General features: G+C 36.8%; 4 protein-coding genes across 11 annotated transcripts; 2 read left to right on the top strand and 2 right to left on the bottom strand.

Annotated features, from left to right (window-relative positions):
- The first annotated feature begins 896 nt into the window (after window positions 1-896).
- Window positions 897-10,981, top strand: LOC122002071 (nudC domain-containing protein 2-like). Of its 2 annotated transcripts, none has more exons than XM_042557126.1 (5): window positions 897-1,185; window positions 1,264-1,412; window positions 1,492-1,540; window positions 10,269-10,411; window positions 10,695-10,981. In XM_042557126.1, exons 1-5 carry the CDS (start codon window positions 1,155-1,157, stop codon window positions 10,773-10,775), a joined length of 453 nt encoding a protein of 150 aa, XP_042413060.1. In that variant the 5' UTR covers window positions 897-1,154; the 3' UTR covers window positions 10,776-10,981. The 2 variants fall into 2 exon arrangements, with proteins under 2 accessions (XP_042413060.1, XP_042413059.1); XM_042557125.1 differs by having other exon boundaries at window positions 899-1,160.
- A 718-nt stretch (window positions 10,982-11,699) lies between these two features.
- On the bottom strand, window positions 11,700-19,222 carry LOC122002070 (protein NETWORKED 1D-like). 4 transcript variants are annotated; one of them, XM_042557124.1, is made up of 6 exons: window positions 18,825-19,222; window positions 18,167-18,332; window positions 17,662-17,948; window positions 15,196-16,874; window positions 13,208-14,710; window positions 11,700-13,056 (listed from the first exon to the last, which is right to left on the bottom strand). In XM_042557124.1, exons 3-6 carry the CDS (start codon window positions 17,762-17,764, stop codon window positions 11,968-11,970), a joined length of 4,374 nt encoding a protein of 1,457 aa, XP_042413058.1. In that variant the 5' UTR covers window positions 17,765-17,948; window positions 18,167-18,332; window positions 18,825-19,222; the 3' UTR covers window positions 11,700-11,967. The 4 variants fall into 4 exon arrangements, with proteins under 4 accessions (XP_042413058.1, XP_042413057.1, XP_042413056.1 ...); XM_042557123.1 differs by having other exon boundaries at window positions 18,835-19,222; XM_042557122.1 differs by lacking the exon at window positions 18,167-18,332.
- A 1,087-nt stretch (window positions 19,223-20,309) lies between these two features.
- On the bottom strand, window positions 20,310-22,580 carry LOC122002068 (FCS-Like Zinc finger 8-like). 4 transcript variants are annotated; one of them, XM_042557116.1, is made up of 3 exons: window positions 22,234-22,578; window positions 21,092-21,800; window positions 20,310-20,586 (listed from the first exon to the last, which is right to left on the bottom strand). In XM_042557116.1, exons 2-3 carry the CDS (start codon window positions 21,784-21,786, stop codon window positions 20,469-20,471), a joined length of 813 nt encoding a protein of 270 aa, XP_042413050.1. In that variant the 5' UTR covers window positions 21,787-21,800; window positions 22,234-22,578; the 3' UTR covers window positions 20,310-20,468. The 4 variants fall into 4 exon arrangements, with proteins under 4 accessions (XP_042413050.1, XP_042413052.1, XP_042413051.1 ...); XM_042557118.1 differs by having other exon boundaries at window positions 20,310-20,571; window positions 22,234-22,573; XM_042557117.1 differs by lacking the exon at window positions 22,234-22,578 and adding an exon at window positions 21,910-22,222.
- A 184-nt stretch (window positions 22,581-22,764) lies between these two features.
- LOC122002069 (40S ribosomal protein S18) lies at window positions 22,765-24,721 on the top strand. Its single transcript, XM_042557120.1, has 4 exons — window positions 22,765-22,923; window positions 23,001-23,161; window positions 23,480-23,668; window positions 24,433-24,721. Exons 1-4 carry the CDS (start codon window positions 22,921-22,923, stop codon window positions 24,536-24,538), a joined length of 459 nt encoding a protein of 152 aa, XP_042413054.1. The 5' UTR covers window positions 22,765-22,920; the 3' UTR covers window positions 24,539-24,721.
- The last annotated feature ends 2,990 nt before the right edge of the window (window positions 24,722-27,711 follow it).

The following is a 27,711-nucleotide window of genomic DNA, read 5'->3' as shown; positions in this document are numbered from 1 at the left end:
ATTCAAACTCTTGCTTTTACTTGCTGTAATCTACCCCTTAAGTCTTGATCATTAGTTTCTTTGATATTTAGAGCACAAGAGTAGTGTGTAGAACCAAGATTGTATGAGTTAGTTAAAACTTGATTTTACAATATAATTTTTTGATGTTTTATAAATTTAACACGAACTTTCATTTACATTGATATTTTTGATTTAATAATATAAAAAAATTTTAATTGATTAAAATATTAATACATTATTTATTTAATCTCTAATGATCAAACTAGACATAAGTTTATATTTCATTTAATTAAAAAAAATGTGCAATATGTTAGTTGATAATGTACTAAATTTCTTGCATAATTAATAATCAAGGTATCTATAAATAGTATTAGATTTAGTAATCAACCTTCACGGGATGTCTAACCTCCATATATAAAGGACCATTGAGTTAAAACAAATATTTTTCATAATTTATCTCCTTCTAGATTATATGACCCCTTGATTTGAAGGGATGCTAACGATTTATTTGGGAGGAGATGAGGAAAGGATAAATATAAGGACGATAACTTTTAATCTTATTTGGGAAGGAAGTGAATGAGAGAAGATTGTTACCATTCAAATGACATATTTTCTTACCCCTAATTTAAAATATAAGGAAATTATCCTCCCTTTATCTCCTTTTTCAAATAGTGAAATAGAGGTAAGATTACTTGCTGCACTTTGCTCCAAAAGATTTAGCAATCAAACCAAATAAATTTATATCAACATATTTATTTTTGAATAAAATTAACGATGATTTTTTATTCAACAAAAAAAAATATCTCTTCCAATTATTTATTTGTTTGTTTATGCTATTAACACGCAATCTTAAATAACGATTTTTCTAATCCAACAGAATATTAAATTGCTTACAGCCCTAACGAATCCATTCCACCTTCCAGAGAAGTCTTTCCTTCTCTTTTCCCCTTCTCCGTCCTCTCGTCCGGTCTACGTGACTCCGGCGTCCTCCTCCTGCCGTGTTTGCTGGAGGGCTATTGAACGGTCTCCGGCGAAGGACTCCGTCACGCCGCTAGCGCGACCGCGCCGCGAGATTTCGCCATCCACCAAAGGGGTCGTGGGAGCACAACTTATGGCGGAGAAATTGGCACCGGAGAAGCGCCACAGCTTCTTCAATGGCGGTGAAACCTCGATTTTCTCCTCGGAGTACTTGTGTACCTGCTTCAGTTTTTTTTCCATTGATCCGAATGCCTTTCTCATCTGGTGTTGATTTTGATCCTTTAGAGCAGAAAGTTTTCGAATGGGATCAAACCCTAGACGAGGTCAACATGTACATCGACCTCCCTCCGAATGTTCCCAAGAAGCTTTATTACTGCAAGATCCAGTCCGGACACGTCGAAGTGGGGATCAAGGGGAATCCTCCTTATCTCAATGTTTGTATTTTATCTTATTTTTATGAGGTTGACCATCGTTTCTACACTTTTTTGACTCAATGAACTGGTTGCTTTCCAGCACGATCTAGCCTGCCCTGTGAAGACTGATTCCTCTTTTTGGACCCTTGGTAATACATCCATGTTCTTCTTCAATCTCGATATTATTTTCTGCAAGTTTCTTTTTATCACCACTTCCACTTTTCATAATGATTATTAATATTCTAGGGTGATTTAAAGTTGATTTATTGGACATTATTTAGTAACACAATGCATGGATTCAAACATGCGTAAACTAGAAATCACTAGAATAGGAACAAATGGTATTTAGATTGTGCGATGTGTTAGTATAATGGTAGTCAATTTTCAGAAATGCGGGGATACATTCATCTGTATGAAAACTACTATTCAGTTTACAGGTAAGCTAAAGGATGTCAGTCATCAGCGCAGTCAAAGCTTTTAGGATTCATGCTTCATTGCATTGCTTCTTGTATCCTTGTAATGTTTGGATCCTGACAGCACATAGAATAATAAAATCATCATTTGTTATGATATTATGGAGCTAAAGTTCAATTGATACATATATCACCAGGGCATTCTCAAAAGAAGCCTAACTGAAGTTTGAGAGGAAAAGATAATATTATTCATAAATAAGAGCAGTATAAAGACACGAGGTATTATCTATAATAAATACCTAATCACAGATTCTAATTTATAGGAAATTGACAACTAATTATGTGATTGATAACTAATTACAAGGAATAACTATAAATACAAGAGATTAACAGCGGTAGCAGAATATTAGAATATCCTAAATTAGGATAGTTTGACTTTCCACACTCCCCCTCAAACTATGCGATAGATACTCATTAAGCCGAGTCTGAGATTAAGTTCACCAAAGTTGGGTCTCAATAGAGTCTTGGTGAGAATATTTGCAACTTGTTGATGAGAAGGAACATAGTTCATCAACACAATCTTATCTTGTATCTTCTCATTGAGAAAATTCCAATCTATTTCAGCATGTTTTGATCGATCATGTTGGACAGGATTCTTAGCCATTTCCATAGCCGATTGAATGTCACACATCATCTGTATCAGACCTTGGAAGCTAATTTTGAGCTCTTTTAGCAATCACTTCAACCATATTCCTTCACCAACGCCTTGAGCTAAGGCTCGGAGTTCTACCTTAGCACTACTACGAGCAACCACGAACTATTTCTTGCTATGCCAAGTGACCAAATTTCCCCACATAAATGAACAATAACCAGATGTTGACTTTTGATCACTCTGAGATCCTTCCCCGTCAACATCTGTAAAGATTTCCATCGATCGATTTGTTGTTTTTTTAAAGTCCTTTTCTAGGATCTCCCTTCAAGTATCTTAAGATTCAATGAACAACATTCAAGTGATCAACCGAAGGGTCGGTGAGGAACTGGCTGACACGACTCACTGCATAATTGATATCTAGTTGACTGTGAGTGAGGTAAATCAATTTACCTACTAGGCACTGATATTGCTCCCTATCAATAATTTCTTCTTCTGCTCTAGCCTTCAATTTGACATTAGGATCCATAGGAGTTTCCGATGGACGACAACCACTTATACCAATTTCACGAAGTAAGTCTAACACGTATTTGCACTGAGAGACAAATATTCCTTGACGTGATCTACCGACTTCCATACCAAGAAAATATCTAAGAAGTCCTAGGTCCATCTCAAATTCTTTGGATAGGACGGTTTTAAGTCTTTTTATTTCCTCTTCATTGTCTCCTGTGAGTACTATATCATCGACGTATACAATTAGAATGGTCACCTTACCATTGGAGGCGTGTTTAACAAACAATGTGTGATCGGCTTGGGATTGATAGTAATCATCCAGCTTTAGGGCCTTAGAAAACCTCTTGAACCATGCTCGCAGTGTCTGCTTGAGTCCATACAAAAATTTCTTGAGTTTACACATTTTTCTCTTGTCAGACCATTCTCAAATCCCGGTGGAATCTCCATATATACTTCTTCAACTAAGTCTCCATTCAAGAATACATTTTTCACATCTAGCTGGAATATTGACCACTCTTGATTTACGACATAAGATAGGAGAACTCTCACGGTATTGAACTTGGCAACTGGAGCAAAGGTCTCATGATAGTCAATCCTATAGGACTATGTGAATCCTCTTGCTACTAGGCGTCACTTAAATCGATCAACAATTCCATCTGCCTTTTGTTTCATGGAGAAAATCCACTTACATCCAACAGCTCTCTTTCTAGGTGGTAGTGTGAGTACCCAAGTCTCATTATTCGTTAGAGCCCGATATTCTTCAAGTACAGCAGCATGCCATGTAGGACTTTGTAGGGCTTCAAATACATCTCTGGGAATCTGGATTTTGTCTAGGGTCGACACAAAAACCCTAAACTTCTGTGATAAACTGGCATATTATAGATGATTCTAAATTGGATGCATTGTATTGGATCTGGTACTTTTTTGAAGAGCAATTGGTAGATCCAAGTTAGAGATAGGATTATCTAGTAATTCAGAATCCATGGGCTCTGACTATGGACTAGTTGCTGGTTCAACCTGTGCTATTTCATGCATTATTGGATTCAGAGTTGATCCTGGTTGTGCTTGGTTTGTTCTAGGCGTTTTCTCCTCATGTAAACTTTAATGGTCTTATCTGTAAGATTGAGATGACTGTCGGAAGGCTGAGGTTGGTCGGCCAAAGGAGGTTGGTCAGCCAAAGGAGGTTGGTCGACCAAATGAGGTGGTTTATTGTCAGAAGGTGGCTGAGACACATGCGGTAGAGTGTCAATGAGAGAGGACTAGTTCCAATTCTTAGATTCAAGTGTACAAATTTCCCCCCGAATCCCCCTGAATTTCGGAATTGGAGAAGAATGAATGTCTTTCAAAAAAGGTTGAATCCATGGTAGTGTAGAATTTATTGGTTGTAGGCGAGAAGCATTTGTAGCCTTTTTTATTCGAGGAGTATCCAATGAACATGCATTTAATTGCACGCTCATCAAGTTTACTTCTGTTATGTGGGTAGATATGGATAAAGACATTACAACCAAAGATTTTTACTTGAATTTTTTAAACGCGATGAGAGTTTGAGTATAGGTGGACAAGGGCTTGGAGTGGTGTTTGGAAATTGATGACACGAGAAGGCATTCTATTTATCAGATAGGTTGCCGTAAGAACAACTTCACTTCAGAATCTTTTTGGGGCATTAGCTTGAAATAGCAAGGACCAGGCTACATATAATATGTGACGATTTTTGCATTTAGCAACCCCGTTTTGTCGTGGAGTGTGAATTTTGATGTACAATGCCATGGTCATTTAGATATGAGCCTAGATTGGAATTAAAGAAGTCATGAGCATTGTCAGACTTGAAAACTTGTATATATGTGTGAAATTGGTTCTTAATCATTACATGAAAGTTTTTAAAAATGTTGCTAGTTTCAGATTTATCTTTCACGAGGAATGTCCAACTTATTCGGGTATGATCATTAACTAATAGTAAGAACTAGCGAGGCCCGATGAGACTTGGTGTTTTATTGGGACTCCAAATATCTCCGTGAATAAGGGGAAAAGGATGAGATGGATTATATGGAATAGGTGAATATGTGCTACGAGTATGTTTAGAGAGTTGGCAAACATCACACTGAAATAAATTTGATTTTTTATTAATGAATAATGATGGAAACAGATGCTTTAGGTATGTAAAGTTTGGATAACCTAATCGATAGTGTCATAACATAATGCCACTATCTTTATTGGAATGAAAACAAGACTTGAGATTCTTAACTGACCGACACTGAGAGCCGAGTTGTGTACCAATGAGAGAATTATTTGTGTTGAGATATAACCTGGAACATAGTTCAGCACTGCTAATCATCTTCCATAATCCAATGTCTGAAAAACACAAGATTGAGCAAAAAAATTGTCTCACAATTGAGGTCGGAATTAAGTTTACTTACAGAGTAAGTTACAATCTAATTCTGGGACATATAACACAGCTTGAAAGGAAAGAGTGGGTGTCAGAGGTATAGTCCCTCTTCCTACGACTTTGGATCGTGATCCATTAGCTATGTGTACAGTCCGAGAACCATATTATGGAACAAATGTAGTAAATAATCTTCTATCACCTATCATATGGTCGGAGGCACTAGAGTTGACTATCTAAGAGGAGGACGGGTGCTGATTTGTTACATGAAAGGTAAAATGTTCAGTACCTAGAGAATCATCAGTAGTTGCACCCTGCTCCATGAAGGTTGTATTGGTAGTGACTTGAGACTTGACGATTTGCCTGAGAGCATCCATCTGTTGGTAAAGGGAGATGCTTTTGGTGCATCAACAATAGTAGAATTGCCTATGTTCATACTTTCATGTAGGCTTCCAATTTGTAGGTTTGCTGTGCAAATCCCAGCAAGTCTCCTTATAGTGGTCTGGTTTATCGCAATGTTCACACCGTGGACGCCCTCTTTGTAGAGCAAGGTTTGGAGGCTACTTTCAGGCAGCGAGAAATGTGGATTCTTCTCTGGTAGTGACTAAGGCAAAAGAATCAGATAAATGTGTCTTGGTTGCAGTGCCCATCATGATCCTTTTTTTGGCTTTCTTCACAACAGACTTCAGAAAATACCTCTTGAAGATTAGGGAGAGGTTTCATTCAGAGGATTCGGCCATGCACTTCATCTAGAGACTTGTCAAGTCCCATAAGAAATTTGAATACCCATTTAGTCTCAATGATTTTCTTGAAGTATGCAGCGTCTTTCGGTGTCATGGGATTCAAAATGATCCGATTGTTGACAAAGCCTTGTTAATGTAGAGAAGGAAGGTAGTGACTGATTGATCTACTTGGCGCAAGTCTTGGAGAGTGTTTTCGACGTGGAATAACTCCATGATCTTGTCGTTGGTTGAGAATGTTTCACGGGCAGAATCCCAAATTTCTTTTGTTGATGAGTAGAGGAGAAAGTTTTCTCCTATTTTGGTGATCATGGAACTGATAAGCCATAACATGACAAGATTGTTTTCTGTTCTCCAATTTTTTATTTTTGGATCACCAGAATAGGTTCGACGCTGCCTCTGTGAGATAGTCATTGCGACCACGGCCGGCGACAAACATCGTCATGGATTGGACCATTGAAAATAATTGTGGCCATTGAGTTTGCGACCAATGTTAAGGGTAAGGGAGGAGTCTGATGGTGTTTGGGAACTGATTGATATATGGGAAGAAACATGAGTGTTTGTGGCAGATGAATTGTCGGAGGTTTGGTTGGAATAGGCCATGGATTATGAGGCAGAAGTTTTAGACTGAGAATGAGGTTGTAGTCACTTGGATAGAGAGATGACAGCTTCTAGGTTACCCTTGGCTATGATACCATGAAGTTTTTTTTTTTAAAGAAAAGTCCTTTTCCAAGATCTTCCTTCAAGTAACTTAAGATTCGATGAACAACGTGCAAGTGATCAACCGAAGGGTCAGTGAGGAACTGGCTGACTCGACTCATTACATAACTGATATCTATTTGCTACAAACACATGTTTCTTCCAATATACCAATCATTTCCCAAACACCAGTCGACTCCTCCCTTGCCCTTAACACCAGTCACAAACTCAATGGCCACAATTATCTTCAATGATTCCAGTCCATGATGATGTTTGTGGCCGGCCATGGTCACGATGACTATCTCACATAGTGATCGAAAGTCAACACCTGGTTATTGTTCTTTTACGTAGGGAAATTTAGTCACTTGGAGCAGCAAGAAATAGTTAGTGGTTGCACCTTGCTCCACGGAGGTTGTTGTATTGGCAGTGACTTGAGATTTGAAGATTTGCTTGAAAGCATCCATCTATTCCTTGGTAAAGGGAGATGTTTTGGTGCATCAACAGTAGTAGTATTGCCTCGATGTTTATACTTTCGTGTAGGCTTCCAATTTGCAGGTTTGTCGTGCAAATCCCAGCAAGTCTCCTCATAGTGGCTTGGTTTCTTGCAATGTTCACATCGTGGACGTCCTCTTTGTGGAGCAGGGTTTGGAGGTTGCTTTCGGGCAGTGAGATATGTGGATTCTTCTGTGGTAGTGGCTAAGGCAAAAGACTCATACAAATGTGTTTTGGTTGGAGTGTCCATAATGATCCTTTTCTGGCTTTCTTCACGACAGACTCAGAAAATACCTCTCGAAGTTAGGGAGAGGTTTCATGCTGAGGATTTTGCCACACTTCATCGAGAAACTTGTCAAGTCCCATAAGAAATTTGAATACCCGTTTAGTCTCAATGATTTTCTTGAAGTATGCAGCGTTATTGGTGCACTTCCACTCATGGGATTCAAAATGATCCAATTGTTGCCAAGGCCTTGTTAATGTGGAGAAGAAGGCAATGATTGATCGATCTGCTTGGCACAGGTCTTGGAGAGAGCTTTCAATGTGGAATAACTCCATGGTGTTGTCGTTGGTTGAGAATATTTCACGGGCAGCATCCCAAATTTCTTTTGCTAATGAGTAGTGGAGAAAGTTTTCTCCTATTTCCATAATTATGGAACTCATAAGCCATGACATGGCAAGATTGTTTTCTGTTCTCCAATTTCTGATTTTTGGATCACCAACAACAGGTTCGACGGCTGCCCCTGTGAGATAGTCATTGCGACCACGGCCAGCCACAAGCATCTCCCTTTACCAAGGAATAGATGGATGCTCACAGCCAAATCTTCAAGTCTCAAGTCACTACCAATACAACAACCTTCGTGGAGCAGGGTGCAACCACTAACCAATATTGCAGAAAGTGCTAGGCGCTGATTGGGTGCTCCGCCTAGGCGCTCTAGTACTTTTAAATAGATATATCAAAATGAGCATCAAATTGGCACAATGGCAAGTAATAGAAAATAGTAAATACCAAAATGAACAGACTGACTGAATAGAACGAACAGATCGACTGAATAGAACGAACAGACCGAATATTTTTATTTAAAACAAAAAAAAATCACCTGGACCGAACATATAGGCTGCTTAGACTGAATAGACCGGTCGCCTAGACCGAATAGGTCGCCTATTCGGCGTCTAGGACTGCACATAAACAATACAACCTACTTTAGTCAAATAGATGGTTTTCAGTTCGGCTAGGGGCCGCCTAGGCCGACATATGCAACATTGCCGCTAACTATTTCTTGCTACGCAAAGTGACCAAGTTTCCCTACATAAATGAACAATAACCAGATGTTGACTTTTGATCACTATGTGAGATAGTCATCGCGACCATAGCCGGTCACAAACATCATCATGGACTGGGACCATTGAAGATAATTGTGGTCATTGAGTTTGTGACCAATATTAAGGGCAAGGGAGGAGTCGGCTGGTGTTTGGGAATTGATTGGTATATTGGAAGAAACATGAGTGTTTGTGGCAGATAAATCGCTGGAGGTTTGGTTGGAATGGGCCATGGATTATGAGGCAGAAGTTTTAGACTGAGGCTGCAGTGACTTGGACATAGAGATGACAGCTTCTAGGTTACCCTTGGCTCTGATACCATGAAGTTTTGAGAGGAAAAGATAATATTATTCATAGATAACAGCAATGTAAATACATGAGGTATTACCTAAAATAAATACCTAATTACAGATTTTAATTTATAGGAAATTGATAACTAATTACGTGATTTATAAACTAATTATAGGGAATAACTATAAATACAATATATTAACAGCTGTAGCAGAATATTAGAGTCTACTAAATTAGGATAGTTTGACTTTCCACACTAACCTTTCTCTTTTAACTTGCGAGTCCCAGCTTGTTCTAATATTTGAGGATGCTCACATGTTTGTGCCATTGGTGAGATTTGTTTCTTTGGATTGTGGACAGGTAGATCTCACAACTTGTCCTCTTAACAGATTTGTTTGGTTGGGCATGATCCAGCAAATATAAATATATGGCATGATCCTGCAAATATAAATATATGGAAGATGTTTTTAAGATTATTGATGTTTAATAGTAGCTAGAGAATAAGACTGTCATTCTCTATCTAAGGACTAGGATGAGATCAACAGACTATGACTATGAGAAAGTGGGGATCATGGTTGGAATATTATTGTGTGTTTATTGAAGGGGGTGGACTTCAGGATATCAAATGTTGAAATAATTTGGCACAAGCTATACTTTTATTTCGTCTGAAGGATCTCAAGTGTTGAAATAATTCAGCACAAGCTACACTTTTGTTGTATGAGACAAAAGTTATCTACATTAATGAACTCCCACATAATTTATAAATACTGAAAGGTGGCAATCTTATTCTGATGAACAAAAAGGATATTTCAGATCCTAACCATGAGATTCAGGTTGAAAATGATCCATCAATGCAAAAATCCTCCCTGAACAGAGGAAGCCTTCTCTAAGAGATTTCTTCCTCAAAATTTGTATGTACACCACACTATATTGCCATGCTGTCCCTTATTACACAAAGCCAAATGCTTTCGAATAAAATCTTTGTACCATTAATTTTTGGACAAGAGAGAAACACAAAAATCAAGTTGTTTGGTCTAGTGGTAAGCTAGTTAATTTGGAGGGCTTTCTGTCAAGCCAAAGCTTGGGTAATTATGAGCTTCTGAAAGCTAAATAGTTGCAAACTTATGAAATGTTGGAAAAGCAATTAAGTTGGTTTTGAATTTAGACTGTCACCATTGGTTCAGCTAAGCAAGATATTAGTGATGTCACGAGGGGGGCAGAAAAAGCTCCAAGAAATATTTTTAGATACAGCAGCAAGCTATGAATTAGTGTTATCTGTTTAATTGGTGATATAAATCCTGTGTTGTTTGACCATCTTCTTTAAATGTCTGCATTTGCTATGAAAATTAATAGTCGGTTTTTGTTGCCTTCACAAAATAGAGGACGAAGTCATGCACGTGACACTACAGAAAAGGGACAAAGGAAAAACTTGGTCATCTCCCATACTCGGTCAAGGTTTGCTGGATCCATATGCAGCGGATCTGGAACAGAAGCGCCTTATGCTGCAGAGGTTTCAGGAAGAGGTAAAAAAGCCTTGTTTTTGTTGCTTATTTATGTTGGAAATGGGCATGATTTTTCACAGCATATTTTGGTAATCCTCTAATAATTGTTGTGTATATATATTTACTATGATCTTGATTCCTGGTAATACATAGTGTAGGCTAGTGGATAAACTAAAAATGTAGAACACCTTAGTGTAGTATTTATTCCATTCATCAATATCACTCTGAGTTAAAAGTATAAATATCATGGAAAGAAATTCAATCTTTAATTTTTTTTTTGTATTTATTTGTTTTCAATTTGCAGAACCCTGGTTTTGATTTTTCCCAAGCTCAGTTCAGTGGGACCTGCCCTGATCCGAGGAGCTTCATGGGTGGCATTAGCTAAGCATACTATGGAGGTGATTCCTCTTGCTTCTTCTTTCCTGTTTTTAGACAACCATGTGTGATCCCTTGAACTTTGCCAATGATCTGATGAATGGTTCATCAAAATTATTGTGTATGACACTAGATTGCGATAATAGTTTCAAAAGTTATTTCTCTTTGTATCTTACAATTTCAGCCTAAGATCAAATTTGTGTGTATTTTATTGCATGTTGATGGTTTTTAGAACATATATTAAGTATATAAAATTACAAACACGATCAAAATAATTTACACTTAAACTTGAAATGATTTAAATTAACATAAAGATGGAAAAAAGGGTCAAATATAATTATATATATTAAACTTTTTAAAAAATTAATTTACGTAGTAAATTGGTTAATTTGTTTATATATTTGAGCTATATTATTATTGTTGTTGTATTTATTAGTCATATTGCAAGTCCAACTAAATAGTATCTTTGTGGAAAACATATCTAAAATTTTCTGTTGATTTTCAATTTAATTTTCTTATAATTTTTTTAATCAATTAGGTTTTGATTTTTAAATCTTTCAAAAAAATTTCCTGCTAGGAAAAAAAAACGAGAAGTGAAACTCGTTTTCTTTCACTCAAATGAAATATAAATTAGAAGAATATTTTCTAGCCATAAGGTCTGTTTTCTCTTTTTTCCCTCGCGAGAAACACAGAATTAATCACTCACTCAAATTTGCATGAATTTGCATGATTCTGATCGGAGGAGCGTAAGCTGACTAAAGTTTAACAAATTTCAGAGCAATTTAACAATCTTAAAGTTTAGAGAGATATTTTATAAAATAAATAAATTTCAAGAAGTATTTGAATTCTGAAGGATGTTATTAATTATACTGCGATAACCCTGCAGAACAATTTCCAGCATGAAAATGCATAGCTCAGTAATACAAGGAGAAAATAGATGAAGGATCCATTAGGGAGACCATGATTCATTAATATCATTAAGTACAAGATTTATAACAGTGATATCGATTAATGGAAACATAAAATCATTAAATATAGATAATTAAGCTTCACTACTTTCTTCCATAACAGGAAAGCCGCCGTATATATTATATGTTTTGCCACCAGGAAAGCTACCATATACAAACTCTTAAACTAGTCACTTCAGCATAACTACGTCAAGCAGAGCATATAGAGCCATTAAAAACTGAGCATGGAAGAGGTTAGTCGCTGTTCACTGCTGGCCTCAAACAGCCACAGGAAGCACCTTCCTTCTGTCTCCTGCTCTTTCTCCTTCCATAGATATATTCCCTTAAACGAATTCCGGTTCTTCGTTTGATCATTCTCATTCTTTTATTTGCATGTCTATCCTCAGATTTCAGCAGCCCATATTGAATTTTCTTCATCTCTAATTCCAACTTTCCAATTTTTTGGGATACCTTTTGCGCCCAGTCAGAGATCTGCTTCTGCCTTCTGCTGCCGCTAGCCTTTTTCCCTGGCTCATCGGCAGGAGATGCAGAAAAGTCCTCTACTTTTTTCATCAAATTACCATTCACTTCAATGAGCTCCAAGATGGTTCCCTCAGCACCTTTCAACCGTGCGTTGAGAGCATTGAACTCTGATTTAGTAGGCTGGTTGATCTTTTCACTTTCCTCCATGTTCTTCTGCAATTCTTTTATGCTTGCTTGCAGAAGCAACAACCTCTGAGCATCAGAAAAGAGTCTATCTAAGACCTTTCCGTGCCAATCATGGTGAGATTCTGCCTTTTTTGGGAGCTCTAGCTTGTCAATGCACTCTTTCTCAAATACCAGTCCATCTGAATGTGTGTACTTTCCTTCCACTTCTTCAGTTTGGTAGCATGACATGTCCTTGATTAGCACAGAACCTTTCTGATTCTGAGTGCTGCACCCCTCTTCGTATTTACCCCTTAGTTCTGTGGATTCACCAGCCTTTTTAGAGTTTCTTAGTCCGCGAGAAAGAAAATCCTTCTTGTACCGTGAAGAATTCAAAATAATATCAAGCTGTATGTCACTCATGTATTGTTTATATTTTGATCTAGCGATGTCATTGTTGGAGACTCTCTTCATTTTTAATGCTTCAATCTCTTTCCATGCAGCATCCAAACTAGCACTTGAATCTAATTGTTCGAGCACTACAACATTGCCCGTATCCATCACTGCCTCCTGCAGCAGTTTCACCTTGTTGTGCAAATCTTGCAGTTTTTGAGTTCCTATAGGTCCAGTGGCACCATATTCTTCCTTATGTTCTTCTTGGCTCCTCTTGATATAAGGAGAAGACTGATATTGATCATCCTGAATACACGGTTGTATCATCAGACATCCAGAATCTATTTTGATTAGTTCTTAGAAATCTTACTGCAGTATTATGGACACATCAAAGAACTTTGTTTAAATGAAACTAATAATACATTTTTCACTTCATCAAAGGAAAGAGTGAAGATACCTTGTCTTTTGTAGAATGTATTGAAATAGAATATCGCTTCACAAGGGAAAGTGTAAGATCTTCTAGGATAGCAATGTCATCCCATAAAGACTCCAAAAATAGAGAATACTCATTCAAGTCAGTTCTTAGTCGAGTACTTTCCCCTTCGAGGATAAAATTCTTTTTCTCCAACTCCTGAATGGTTGAATCTTTTACTGCGATTTCCTCTTCAAAAATCTCCATTTGTTCTTTTGCAGTAATAATTCTAGCATGATTGACCTCATACTGGACTTCTAGCAAATCTCCTCTGCACTCTTTCCAGTTAGAGGAAAAATCCTTCAGATGTGTGTTTTCATCTTCAAGCATTATTATTTTCACATTGACAATCTTGTTCTCCGCTTCAAGCTTGCTGTTCATGAAGCAGAGGTTGTGGTTTTCAGTACTCAACAGATTGATTGCTGAATCTCTCTCCGAGATAAGACTCCTACACACTACGGAAAGGCAGTCCAGAGCAATAAACTCCATAAGAACATTGTTCTCCTCTTCCAGTTTGCCATCATCTATCAAGTTATGTAGCTTCCTGCAAAGAGAATTATTTTCCTCCAGTACCTTAAAGGAATTAGTTTGTAATGTGCTGTGAGATTCTTGTAGACAAGTAAGCTGTCTGAATAGCAAATCCACTTCAACTTTCAATGCTTCCGCTCGTTGGTTGCTTGTCTGCATCTCCTTTTTTAAAAGTTCGCTCATCTCAAGGATTTCATCATTCTTGCATTTCATCTGGGTAAAATTTTCTGCTCTTACTTCAGATTCTCTCTCAAGAAGAGTCTTTTCTTCTCTCATATCTGTTACATAGTTCCCTAACTGCTGTAGAAGATTGATGGCAATGGATTTCTCCTGAAACAATTGTTGCTTTTCATCCTGGACCTCTGAAATAGTCTGTTGCATTTGCTTCAATTCATGCAAAATAAGCTGTAAAACTAATTCATCTTTGCTATCGTCTATACCAACATGCTCCAGATCCATCTTCAGTGATCTTATTATTACATGTATCCAGTCCCTTACTTTCCTGTTATGCTCTGTTAAAGATGTTACCTTTCTCTCAAGTGTCGAGCATTCCTGCTCGAGCTTTGAGATAAGCTTCTCTGCACATCTCAAGTCATATTCCTGTTTTTGAGATGCACATGATAAATCGGAGTTCTCCTTTCTCATGTCACATAAGCATCTCTGCAATATGAAAATTTCAATCTGAGCCCTTACGATTTGGTGTTGTTCCACTTGGAAATTCTCCTCCCATCCCCTAGCTTGTTCATGGAGGAGCGATACCTGATTTTCTAATGCACTCTGCTGAATTTTGCTAGACTGAAGATTGGTATTGTGTTCATTTTTTTCCATGATTAATAACTCTTGCAGTTTTGACATTTGTTGAAGGATTGAATCCTTTTCCCTCTCTAGGTTAGAGCCATTTTTCTCCATCTCAGAATACCGGCCTTTCAAGCTCTGTAGATTCTGTTTAAAGCTTTCCACCTGATACAGTGAAAATAGTGGCAACAAGTTGTATTAGTCTCAACTATCTGTAATCAGTTTTATGTATCTTATCCCTCATTTAAGTTCATACAAGACTATATCACCAATTATACTCAACCTGTTAAGCTATTTTTTTCATGTGTTAAGAATATCCAAATCTCTTAAATTAATTTTAGTAACATTAAATAGGGTTTCTTTGGAGACACCATCAAGTCTAATTGATCAACTTCCCTAACTATTGAGTTTGTCTAAGTGACTTTGAGCTTCACCTAATTATTCAGTAATCCCACATCAATCTTACCATTTTTCATATTTATTTATTACACTATTTTATGTACATGTTTCTACATGATGCAAACAAATTTTGGTATTAAACTGCAGTTGGCATAGCCACAAAATCAATCAAGAAATAATTCCAGAATAAGAGTGGAAAAAAGGATTAGTATGTTTAGATACCTTAATCAGCTTCCTGAAGATATCTTTACCTGTGTTATGAGAGTACTCTTCTCAAAAAGAAGACATGATTTCTCATCATCAAGAGTCTTGCAGGATTCTTTTACAACCCTCAACTTTCTTCTCAAATCCTCAAGTTCAACATTCGTATCAGATAGAGAGATCTCTAAGAATGCATTTTTCTTTGAAAGCTTCTCAATTTTCTGATTTGCAACCTCCAAGTGTGACAAAATCGATGCCTTTTCAGCAAGATGGATAGATATTCTACCTCGCAGATGAGCAGAGCCATCTTCTAATTTGTTTACCTTCGTTCTTAATCTCTCCAATTCACCATTTGCATGCAAAAGTGTACCTTCCAGTACTTGAATCTTCTTCGACATTGTTTGCATATTGTTTAGATTAAGCAAGTAAAGATTTATTTTATGCTCATTTTCCATGATTGAGTCCCTCAGTTTAAGGTTTGCATCCCTCAAATCCTTTATCAATGTCTGAAGGGATTCTACATTTAAACTAACCGCTTGAAGTTCATCTGTAAGTGCATGACACTTATCTACAAAATCATCTCTTTCTTGTGTCAGACAATCAAGTTGTATCTGAAGAGCTTCCTTTTCATCGAGATGAAGATCAACTTCATCTTCAAGTTTCCTTTTCAAATCCATCAAGAATGTTATTTCATCTTCCAGACTCATTATTTTAAGAGAAGACGAAAACTGCTCTTCACACAGTCTGACATTCTCCTCACTGACCTTCTTAAGTTCTTCACCCACATCCTTCAGTCTCTTAACTTCCATTTCGAGCTCCAGTTCAAGATGCCTCATCACTTCAAGGGTATCAATATGCTTCCTTTTCATTGATTGGCAATCAATCTCAACCTCCACTTTTCTTTGATCTGTATCTTGTAAGGAAGTATTCAGGATTTTCAGCTCCATACCCTTTTTGTTAAGCTCCTCCTGTTGATGTTCTATTTTCTTCTTTAGGATGCTAGCTTCTGAATGTAAAGATCGATTAGCCTTCTCCAAAGCAACCCTCTGTTCCTCAGTGCTGTTTAAAGTAGCAGTTCCCAAGATCATCTCATCATTAAGTTTCTTAAGATCAGCTTTGGTGAATGATATTTCATCTTCCAAATCAGATACTCTTGTCATGGATTCCAGATATCGAGCAAGTGATTCTTCTTTCTCAGATTTTAGCTTGGAGTAGGTCTCTTTTAGGCACTGAACTTCACCTTCATTTTTATCGGCACGTGCTGATTCCAAACTAATTTGCTTCTTCAGCTCCTGGTTTTCATTCGACAGCCTCATTATTTCTTTCTGAAGTAATTTGTACTCTGAAACTTTGCTTTCCCCACTCTCTGTAAAAGTTGTGTCATGATGCAATGACAATCCAAAAAGATCACTGTCCACATCAATATGTGCATTCAAATTTCCTTGAGTCATTTCAGGAATATTTGTGTCTGCATACAGGGATAGACACTCATCAAACAAGTCAAATGGAATTTGATTAGGGAATGCTTCAGCTATAGTTTGTTGAGCCTGACGAAGTGCCCCAGTTGCATGGTCATATCGTTCTGCCAATGCACGGTAGGCACGGTAAAATTCTTCAACCAGTTTCATAAGCTCAGGACGTTTCTTGAAATACATTTCTGCTTTTTTTGCAAACGAATCAGCATCTTCTTCTATAAGCATGATCATGGCTTTGACCTTGTCATCTATATCTGCACAGGTAAGTGTAAATGGTGTTCATCATTAGCATTGGACAATGAATCCCAAAAGGACACAAAAACTCAAATGATCTTCTTGGCAAACTATTTTTCCTATTACTGAATTTTAAGAAGGATAATAAATCAATATCCATTTTGTAATATAATCCAGTAGGAATAGTTACCCTCGCACTCACTTCCTTGTGCAAATATATGGATAACAGTCTTTTAATTCATGCTGGTCTTGGCACAACTTGCAGTTCTTGTTTGGTCTTTGTATACTCTACCAGATCAATATACTGTTCTACAATTCAGGGGATCTAGTGCTTGTAGTGACCTCCTTCCTCACTGAGAAAGAAGATCCACTGTAGCAAACGAAACTCATTCTTCTTTGTTGCAGATTTGCCCTTCTTGACTCCATTCCTGGTCTCCTTCTCTAGCTCATCCATCCCACATGGTGTCGTGAGTCCCAACCCTAACACCAGTTCAATTGATCTATCCTTTCCCTTGTTCACCAATACCCTACCCATATTTCCTTCCTTGTCCATTGTTGCCCCTACCTTGTTTCTTGTCTTCACTCGAAATCCCAGACTACTAGAAGATATTCTATCATGAATTACATTTAGCGGGATCTTAAATGCTCCTGAATCAAATCATGCTCCAATAATTTTGGAAATTTATCATTATACAAAGCTCGATTATCAATGAACATGACTATCAATAAATATAGCTCAATTCAATAACGTATAAAATGCATCAATTCTCACTCAACCAAGACAAAGAAGAGAATCAAAAACCTTACCTGCAAGATTATCCTGCAGCCATTTGGAGTGCTTGGGGATGATATGGCTATCCCACCACCATGAATACATGCGTTTGGATTGAGTATCTGCCAATGTTGCCATGATGAGTGATGACAGCCACCAAGGCAACTATTATCTTCCCCTATTTTCTTCAATCTCACAAATGTTCACGCCTTCAAAAGATTTCCAACTCCGAAGAAGATCAGTTTCATTGGCACAAGTCAATCATACAAGATTTTGACGAAGCAAGCACATGCTCTTCCAACTTCATACCTTATAGAACCACCTGAGTAAAACATAATAGAAAACAGTCTGATTAGGGAGTACAAAATTAGTATCAGCTGTGAGAGATTGAGACAACGTTGAGATCGAGTTGATACTAAAAACAATAAATTCATCCATCAACACCAACCATAAAAGTAAATGCACAGATCATTAACGTAAAAGACATCAATCATAGATAAAAAAAAAATAGAAAATGATGAAAATGATTTGTTCTCTAACCTTGAAGTTGAGAGGTAGCAACCAATCTTCTTAGGCAATATAACACACTAGTTTTCGGCAACAAATAATGAACACATTGGGAGATCATTTGTTTGTTTCATATAAAATGTTTGATAGAAAAGTTTTTTTTCTCACGCTTTTCATTGTTTGACCCCCTTTGCCTGATCTGCCAATCATCACAGCCAAATGAACACAAATATAATCATCTTCCTGTGAAATTCGTCTCAAGAAATATTTTTACACAAATAAATTATTTTCCAACCTTTAAGATTATGCAATGAAGTTAAATATTCTACTTGATCTTGCTCTGCAACTTTGTAAACACTTAATCATGGAACTAACTAATCGAGGAAAAACTTGCTTTTTTTTTTTGCAAAAATAAAATATAAAAGTATTCAATCAAAGCTCCCAGAAATCAAGGAAAGATAATCAGCCGTTGGAAACACCAAAAATGCTCGTGCGAGGCTGGAGATCTAGGGCAACTTTATCTAAGAACTCGATCACAGAGGAGGAGAAGTAGCATTCCTTTTTTTCTTCAAAAGATAAAAGGACGTCAGCATCAGAGAAGGCCAAAAACCCTCGAATACAAATCGATCGCCGACGGGAAAGAGGGGGAAGAAAAACGCAAGCTCAAATCACACAACAAACGCAAGCTTACATGATCATACCATGAGCATAAACCGCACTTCCCCCCAAAGCCAATCATCCAGCAGCTGCTCTTCCAGATCCAGCTGCTTTTCCCATCCAGATTCATCCCATCTCTCTGCTGCTCATCTTCCAAACAAAAGACAAAAAAAAAAAAAAAAAAGCGAAAGAGACAAAAAAAAAAAAAAAATAGGCGAAATGCCGAAGGATTTGGTAGGCTAGTTCGGTGGAATTGCTGGAGATGCGATTGCGATCACTGCGTAGAACAGTCTAACGACGCGATGAGTGAAGAAGCGTCCACCATTCTCGCATTCATGGAGCAATTCTTTTTTCCACGCCGTGTTGCAAGTACGCCACTGAAAGTTAATGAGCGTAATGAAGCAGCGTCCTTCCGTGCCTCCCCCCGCTCCCAACGGATCGTGCCCCTCCGAGATCCGGTTCGCTGCTTACTCAACTCGGCTTAGACTTGGGTCATGTCTAGACCGGGCCAGGTTTGATTCGGCACGGTAAGAAAATAGGTGGATCAATTTAGGGATGGCCCCGTTTTAGCATGTCCACTGCTCCCTACAATTACACCTTAAAATATTAATAATAATAAATAATTAATTAATAAATGGGCCCTTAAGCACCGACTAATGACAGACACCCTGTCACTCTCGCCTTTAGTTTTTTATTCTTCCTTCCACTTTTCTCTCTCTATTATATTTCTTTTATTATCTATTTAAATTTTGAAAGAACAAATCATTATTATTATCTTTGTCTCCTCCCAAACACCCCTTTTTGTAATGTATTGCTTCCTTTTCTTTCTGAGAAACAAAAAGATACGCATCTCTAGCCACATTATTATTATTGTTCTTATTATTTGATAATTCAGATATTCTAATTTATTAATTTTGAAAGTAGATTGTTTTTCTTTTAACTCATGTGAGATGGATATGTGGAGTAGAAGAGTATGGTTGGACTCCTTGAACAATAAAGTCTAGAGTAGGAAAGTTTTTTTTAAAAAATCCAGATATTTAATCTCTAGCCAGATTTTTTTTTCTCTAAACAGTGTAAGCACGATGAGCTTATATATTTTTTTTTAAAAAAATATTAATAGAAAACAGCATCTTATCTTAGATATTCTATATTTTTCAAAAAAATAATATCTATTTTTTTTTCACTCCTTTTGTCTCTCTCGCTATTCGTAGGCACCAACTCCATCTTAAAAAAAAAAATTCATCAAGTGGTAATATTTATTTATTCATAACAATTTAAAAAGTGTATTGTCTAATGTCCTTCCATAAGGTTCGATGTTCAAATGTCACTATGCATCTCAAGAACTATTTGAGATGTTCTTTTCCATAAGGTCCCTCCCTATGTCGTCTTATTCGATTCACTATTCATGATCTCTCCATTGTTCTTTATAGTAAACAAAATTATGACACAAAAGGAAAGAAAATAGTATTGACCTTGATAAGCCTCTCAGAGCCATGAACAGTTGCATGATCCAAACACATATTTTTCAAAAATTTTCCTCCATTAAAACCAAAAATACACACAGAAAAAACACACCCAGATGGATGCAAAAAATGAGCCAGCAGCTCTCAGTAAGACTGTTTTAGATTTAAGTTTGCGGAAATAAGGATTTGCACTTCTTCAGGATCATAATCGTCGTTTAGTTCATCGGCGATGAATCTACCGAGGGATTCTCGAACAAACCTTCGTCGATAAGCATCTCGCGGTGCCGGCAATTGGTGCTGCAGAATGATTTCTCGCCTCTGAAAGAAACATTACTGAGGTATGACAATAGGACAAAGCTCCAACCCAAGTTGCATCCAAATGCAAAAACACAAAGGAAGAAATTTTATACATCACTGAATCAAAATGTTTGGATAAGATGGAACAAGAGGTAGGTCTAGGTCACTCTCCAAAAAGAAGCTCTACAGAGATTGGGGACCCCAATAGCTACAAGTGCATCGCCTAATACCTTACAATGAACAAGAAGAGTGGTGTCTAATCCTGGCGTGGAAGTGACAAGGAATCATATGTCTCAATCACTAAGCAGTGGAATCAATTGAATTATCACAGAATTTAACCAAGAACAGTTTGTTTAATAACAGTACCATAACATAAGAACAAGGACTCACAGTTTAGTTTACTTGGAGTTTAATTGTTAGGTTAACAATTCTTTTGATCATTGGAAGAAAAATCTCCGCAAGAGAATATATTTTTTGTATAATAGGATTAGGAATTATGCAATTTATGCGAAAACTGAGTAAAAGATTGAAGAACACTGACCTATACATAAAGATGTCTGTTCCTGGTCCAAGAACTTGCTTACATGCATAGCAAGAAGTCAAAAATTCATCTGCAGAGTTCTCCTTCGCCGCGGTGGCAATGGATTCATTGATGCAGGGCTCAAGGATGCAATTGTCGAAGATGTGAGTGGTTTTCGGATTTGGCCCGTGGGAAATCACGCGCGTGTAGTCTTCCGAGAGCTCCATCTCGCTCATGGAGATGGACCTAGAGACAGCAGGCACCTCATGGCCGGAGGATATCCGGGCAGGGGAGAAGAGTGCCAATTGGGACTCCTTGTTCTTGACCCCGAACTCGATCGGGGAATTCGGAAACTCCACGGAGGCAATGGTGGGAATCTGAATCTTCAACTGTGGCCCGAACACAACCATTCGGCGCTGAGAGTTCTTCTCCCCGTTGAGGGCATCCACAATACCAAGGCCAATAGGCTCAATGGAATCAAAAGGAGGCTTCTTTGGCTGCATGAGGTTCGCAGAGGAGGAAAAGGGCCTGGTTTCGAGTATGGAGGTCGGGCTCATGGCGGCTTCGATGTCTGCAAATCTCTTGGAAGAGAAGCTCCGGAGTAGCAAATGGGACGAAGCAACGGTCTTGCTTGCAGAGGGAGATAGAGGAGAATTGGAATCAGACATCATCAATCCCTGCTTGCCACCAACTGATCTGGATCTTCTCTTCAGCATGCTAAATCCTTAATCTGAAAAGAAAAGGTATGAGGGACTGATTCTGATTTCTGATTCTTCTTATTGATTAACAAAACAGTTTCAGAATCAAATAAAAACAAAGATGAGTGAAATCGAACTCCCAAGATATGTGCGTCAGATTCTCTACAATATTCGGAACAAAAAATCGAACTGAAACAGAAGGTCAAACTCCGCCCTTTGTTTGCGTGAGTAAACGATCACACGCCATAGAACACCAAACAAGAGCCTGAAAAACACGAAAAAAGAAAGGGGGAAAAAAAAAATCCGATTTTGACGACGAGAAACAGGTAAAGCCTGCTTATGAAACGCGAGAAAATGGTTCGATTTTGACGTAAAAGTTCAAGAAGATGACTCCTTTCCGCTGATGGGCAAAAGGGAACTACTTGGAGAAAAAATTGCTTCTTTACGCTTAGGTTCGATTTCCACCTAAAAGTTCCAGCAGGTGACTCCTTTCCGCTTCCGATTGGGGGAAAACCCACCACTCCGACAGCGAAATCGATGCCAAGGTCGCTGCTTTCCGCTCCGTCCTCCACTCCAAGAGAACGGAGAGAGAGTGTTGGCGCTTGCGCTTGCTATGCGAGCGGGGAGCAGGAGAGGAAGAGGGGGGCGTATTTAAAGGGCGTGGGGTGCGCTGGAGAAGCACGGCGAGAAGAGAAGTGTGGTTACTGGGATGCATTTGCCTTGGCCAAAACCGCCCTCACCTGACGCCATGTTTTTCCTCTCCCATATCCTCCATTACTGTCGCGATCTTTAGCTTTTTGTCGATTGCGATTGAAATTAATGTGGTAGTTATTATTTTCTCGCCGAATAATTTTCGTGATTATAATAACTCTGTAACAGATGGCCGCCTGGCAGTGGCAGGGAAGAAATAGGGAAATTTGTCAAAACTGTCCTCGTGTTCTTTGAATAAATCCCTAAGGCCCATTAATAGCCCATTAAGAACCGTGAATCGTTTGCCGTCCGATCTCCATCTAGGGTTCGGTTTGCGTTTTGTTTCATTGGCTTCATAAGGCCGCCGCCTCCCCTTCGCCTCCCTCGGTCGACGCATTTGCTTGTGCGAGGGCTGTGGCAGTAGCAGCGGCGAGGCGAGAAACCCTAGACGTGGACGTCGCCATGGTTGGTTTGCCTCTCGATTCTTCTCTTTCACACATAGTGACACTGATGTCTCTTTTCTGTGATCTGTGGATCCGTAGTCGCTGGTCGCGAACGAGGATTTCCAGCACATTCTCCGTGTGCTCAACACCAATGTCGATGGGAAGCAGAAGATCATGTTTGCCCTCACGTCTATCAAGGGTATCGGCCGCCGGTTCGCCAACATTGTCTGCAAAAAGGCCGACGTCGATATGAACAAAAGGTTTTCCTTTTAGTTTTTTTTTTTTTTGGGTACGCTCGTGATTTATTTTGATGCAATGAGTAGGGGTTATATGAGTTCGCTGTTACTTCTTCTGAATGGTATATTAGTCTATATTGTAACATATTTTGGTGAAAATTCTTGTGCTGAATTTTCTCTTCTTCGTCTGAGATAACTTTGTGGCAATTTCTTGGTCATTGAAGTCGTTTGATTAACCATGGTGTTGTTCAGTCTGGCTGACAGGCAAAGCAGCAGATAAAGCAAATAATCAATTTATTTAAACCTATTGTGCTGATGTTTGATACTGCAAACTATTTGTAGAGCTGGTGAACTCTCAGCCGCTGAGCTTGAGAACCTTATGACTGTTGTGGCCAATCCGCGCCAGTTCAAGATCCCAGATTGGTTTCTAAACAGGAAGAAGGACTACAAAGATGGCCGATACTCCCAGGTTGTATCAAATGCTTTGGACATGAAGCTTAGGGATGACTTGGAACGGCTGAAGAAGATAAGGTTGGCTTTTTAAACACTGAAAATTATCTTTTAGTCGAATGATTCATTTAGTTTAGTTCCTTGGTATATTATTTTTCATTGTCAATTTTGTTCATTCTACCTACCCTTGTTATTCCTTTGATTTGTTCATTGTATAGGTATCAATTATTATTTGTTATTCTGTGAGATTGTAAGATAACCATAGGATATAACTGATAGGGCATGCCATTTGATTTGCTCGATAAAATAGGGCCAATAACTTGAGTTGGATGTGGTGCTTGATGCAAAATTGATTTAGTGAACAATGCTTAATCTACGTGTGATTTAGTGCCACTGGAAACAGTGATGTCTAGGTTTGAGTAATTGTGCGATTTTAGATTGACTTTTTAGTGTGGGTTTGAAATTTTGAGCAAAAAGAAGGCATTTTTTTGTAGTATTAAAATTTTGGAAGTGGAAGGTGGTGTTGGTTGATTCAAATTTGATTTTGTCAACAATGTTCAATCCACCTCACTAATTTATTGCCACATGAGACAGTGTTTTCTGAATCAATTATGAGAGTAAACAAATAACCTTGAAATCATTGTCATTGCTTCTCTACTTTTTAGTGTAAACTTCAAAAATATCTGAGTATATATATTTTTTCCTCCATTGGTGCAATCACTACTAGTTTAACTTGGCACCAAGTAAATGGATACCAAACATCTGTCTATATATCCATTGTCTACTGCAACTCAATCTCAACGCTTAGTTTCAGTTTTTCATTGTGTGGAAATCCTTTTTTGCAGAAATCACAGAGGACTTCGACACTACTGGGGCCTTCGAGTTCGCGGTCAGCACACAAAAACTACCGGAAGGAGGGGAAAAACTGTTGGTGTCTCCAAGAAGCGATGAGCTTGATCTTATTTTTCTGTTTCTGCTTGTTTTAGTTTCTAGTGGATCTCTACTTCCATGTCATGATTGCACGGAGCTTGTAGCTTCATGCTGTAGACTTAATGGCGTATTTGTTTCTCTTGATGATTTTGGATTTTCAGATTCTGAGCAATGTTTATGTTGGTAGCGGAGTTTGATTGTTCAGTGTTTGGTGCTGTCGTGTGATAGTTTAACCTATAACCTAGAGAATCAGCAAGTGGATTTTCAATATTTTTTGCTTTGTCTTGTTACTATTTTCTCATTAATTTTTTTCTCAAAACTCATGATTGCGTCTGATTGAATGATTAAAAGCATCATGCACTTAATTTTCAAATATTTGAATTGTGTATTTATTTTTATATTTATTAAATCATTCATTTTAATTTTACAATTATTTTATTTATTTTTTAAATTCTGTATTTATGAATAGTATTTTTTTAAAATTTAAGAAATAAAATTTATTTTTTAAATTTAAACAATGGATTTTATTTTCTATTTTTTTAATTTAGAAAATAAAATTTTCTCTAATTATTATAGAGGAGAAAGAGAAAGTAAGAAAGTTACTATATGATGTATTAAAAAATAAATATTTAAATTTAATAAAGTAATTTTTTTTTATTTTAAATTATCTATTTTAGATAGAAAAGTTGGTATAAACGTTCTAACGAAGGTTTTAAGAGATAAATTATGGTATTTTATTTTCACTTCTTTTATTTTCCATTCAATATTAATTATTTTCAGTACTAAATTTTATATTAAAAAATTTACAAACTAAATATACATTTAGTCAGTCCATAGTAACTCACGCTAAATAAACTTAATACAAAACAAATATTATTTGAGGACTTGTCTAATTTTGTAAACAAATATGAACTTCTTAAAGAACTTTATGCTTTTCCACATCATTACATTAAAAATTTAAAATCTTAGGGTACATTTGATTTACCTCATTTTCATTTTTTGAAAAATGCACGTTTTCTATTTTTTAGAAAATGATTTTTTCACGTTTTTCGTTTTCTTAGAAAATGCTCTCACATTTCTTAAAAATGAACATGGAAAACGCAAACCAAACGCGTTTTCCATTTTCCAGAAAATGAAAACAGAAAACAGCGTGAAAAACACAAACCAAACACTCCCTTACTTTTTTTAAAAGCCACTTTCTATTATCATAAAACCTCTCTCTTTTAAAAATTTCATTTTTTAAAAAATTCTCTCAATATCCTCTCTCCATTATTTTTTTTATAAACTTGGTCCCAAAATTTTGATACAAATTTATAAAAAAAACTATAAACCCCACTGGGGAAGTATTTATATTAAAAGATTTATAGTATAAATTACATGCTATAAATCTTTCACTGCAGATGCCCTAAGATTCATTATAAAAACTTCAAATTAGTTTTGATATTAAATTTAAAATATTTATTTATATAAAATTTAATTTTGCTATATTGTTCATAATTGATACCTGTATTTTAATTTAACTTAGTTTGCAATTGATAATTGTTATGTTTTGAGTTACAATTTGACTAATTATCAATTATCCAATAAATCAAATTATCGTGCCCCCGCACCCAATTGGTATTTATATGATTATGCATTATAATGGATCTGGGAGTTAATTTCCAGTAGAACCAAAAAATATTTTGCTAGATGTTTAATCTGTACTAGGATAAATATTCTCTATGATGTATCAAGGTACCATAAATCAAATTTACCGTATGTTTTATAAATAATCTTTGGAGTCATCAGCCCACAATTTGTTTAACTCAAATCAAACAATTCAATAAAAAAATTTCGGATTCATAAAATATCATATTTATGAAACCAATTTTATTTTATTTTATTTTTTGGACCTACTTCAATGTACAATCTATAGTTTATCTTTAAAAACTAATAAAATAAAACAATATAAAATTAAAATGGGACAAATTTAATGCACATTATGTCTTTACTCATGTGTGATTTGAATGATTTTCATCTAAAATAATTATAAATAATCTTATAAATACATTAAAAATATTCCTCTTTTCTTGCATCCCACATCGATTATATTAAAAATTCGGTGATTTTATAATTTAATTATGATCCTGCTCTCAACAGAGAAGTTGTCTTCTTGCATGAATAGAGGAAGTAATATATTCAAAATACTTCCGGATCGGAATCTTCTGTCCAAGCTCTACAAGATAAGTTCTTACCAGCAAGAGAGGAGTACTTCTTTCCCTCACCCTGTCACTCTAGTCCAGTCAGTATGAGAGGATCTTCTGCTACGTGCGCATGGATACCAAGAAAGAACTGCAATCACGCTGGCCGGCACCGGCAGCTAGAAGATCAATAGTCTAGTTCAGATCAAGATTTAGATATGATAAGTTATTGTGGTCGGAATAAACACTGCCTTTGTTCCGAGTTCACATTGCTCTTGTCATGAGTGAAGGGTAAGGATACATCTTTCATAGTTTTGAATCTCTATAGTTATTCACGATTCACCATGCACTGAGCCTTTGGGGCAATTTATGATTATCCGACGGGGAAATATCATTTGTACTCTCTCATTCATGTAATACTGTAATCCGCTACGAAGAAGATACGGACGGAGTCTTTTTTAAAAGTGACACTTTGCTCGCTTCCTAGGGTGTCATCGACATAAGACATATTTATAATATCAAAAAATAAAGAAAGATATATTTTATAATGTCATCGACATAAGATATTTATAGAAATTACATTATTATCAATCCTAAAATATTGAACTAAAGAAAATCATATATTTTTTATATATAAAAAAATTACTAATAAATTTTAAATTTATTTTCATATAAAAATTAAAAACATGTTAACATAAGTTAATTTTAGATTTCCTCAAAAATTAATTAATAAATATTTATATTCTTAATAAAATAATAAAATAATAATTATTTCTATTTGAAATTTTCTCCATCCCTCCATGCGTTATGCCGGTTCTAATGTCTGTTGGGCCGCAATTGTCAATTTAGCTTTTAACATAAGCCTTTTGAATCCTCTTACCTCGAATCAATCTTCCTTCTTTTCTTCCCTTGTGGTATGAACCTCTACTTAATTGCGGTTACGTATTGCACGCCGATCGTCTCGAAAAAACTCTCCATCATGAATTTGAAATATGTCGTGATATTTATTACATA

This window comes from Zingiber officinale, chromosome 7A (assembly GCF_018446385.1).
Source record: "Zingiber officinale cultivar Zhangliang chromosome 7A, Zo_v1.1, whole genome shotgun sequence".
Classification (NCBI taxonomy): Eukaryota; Viridiplantae; Streptophyta; class Magnoliopsida; order Zingiberales; family Zingiberaceae; genus Zingiber; species Zingiber officinale.
This window is presented reverse-complemented; position numbering and strand designations above follow the sequence as displayed.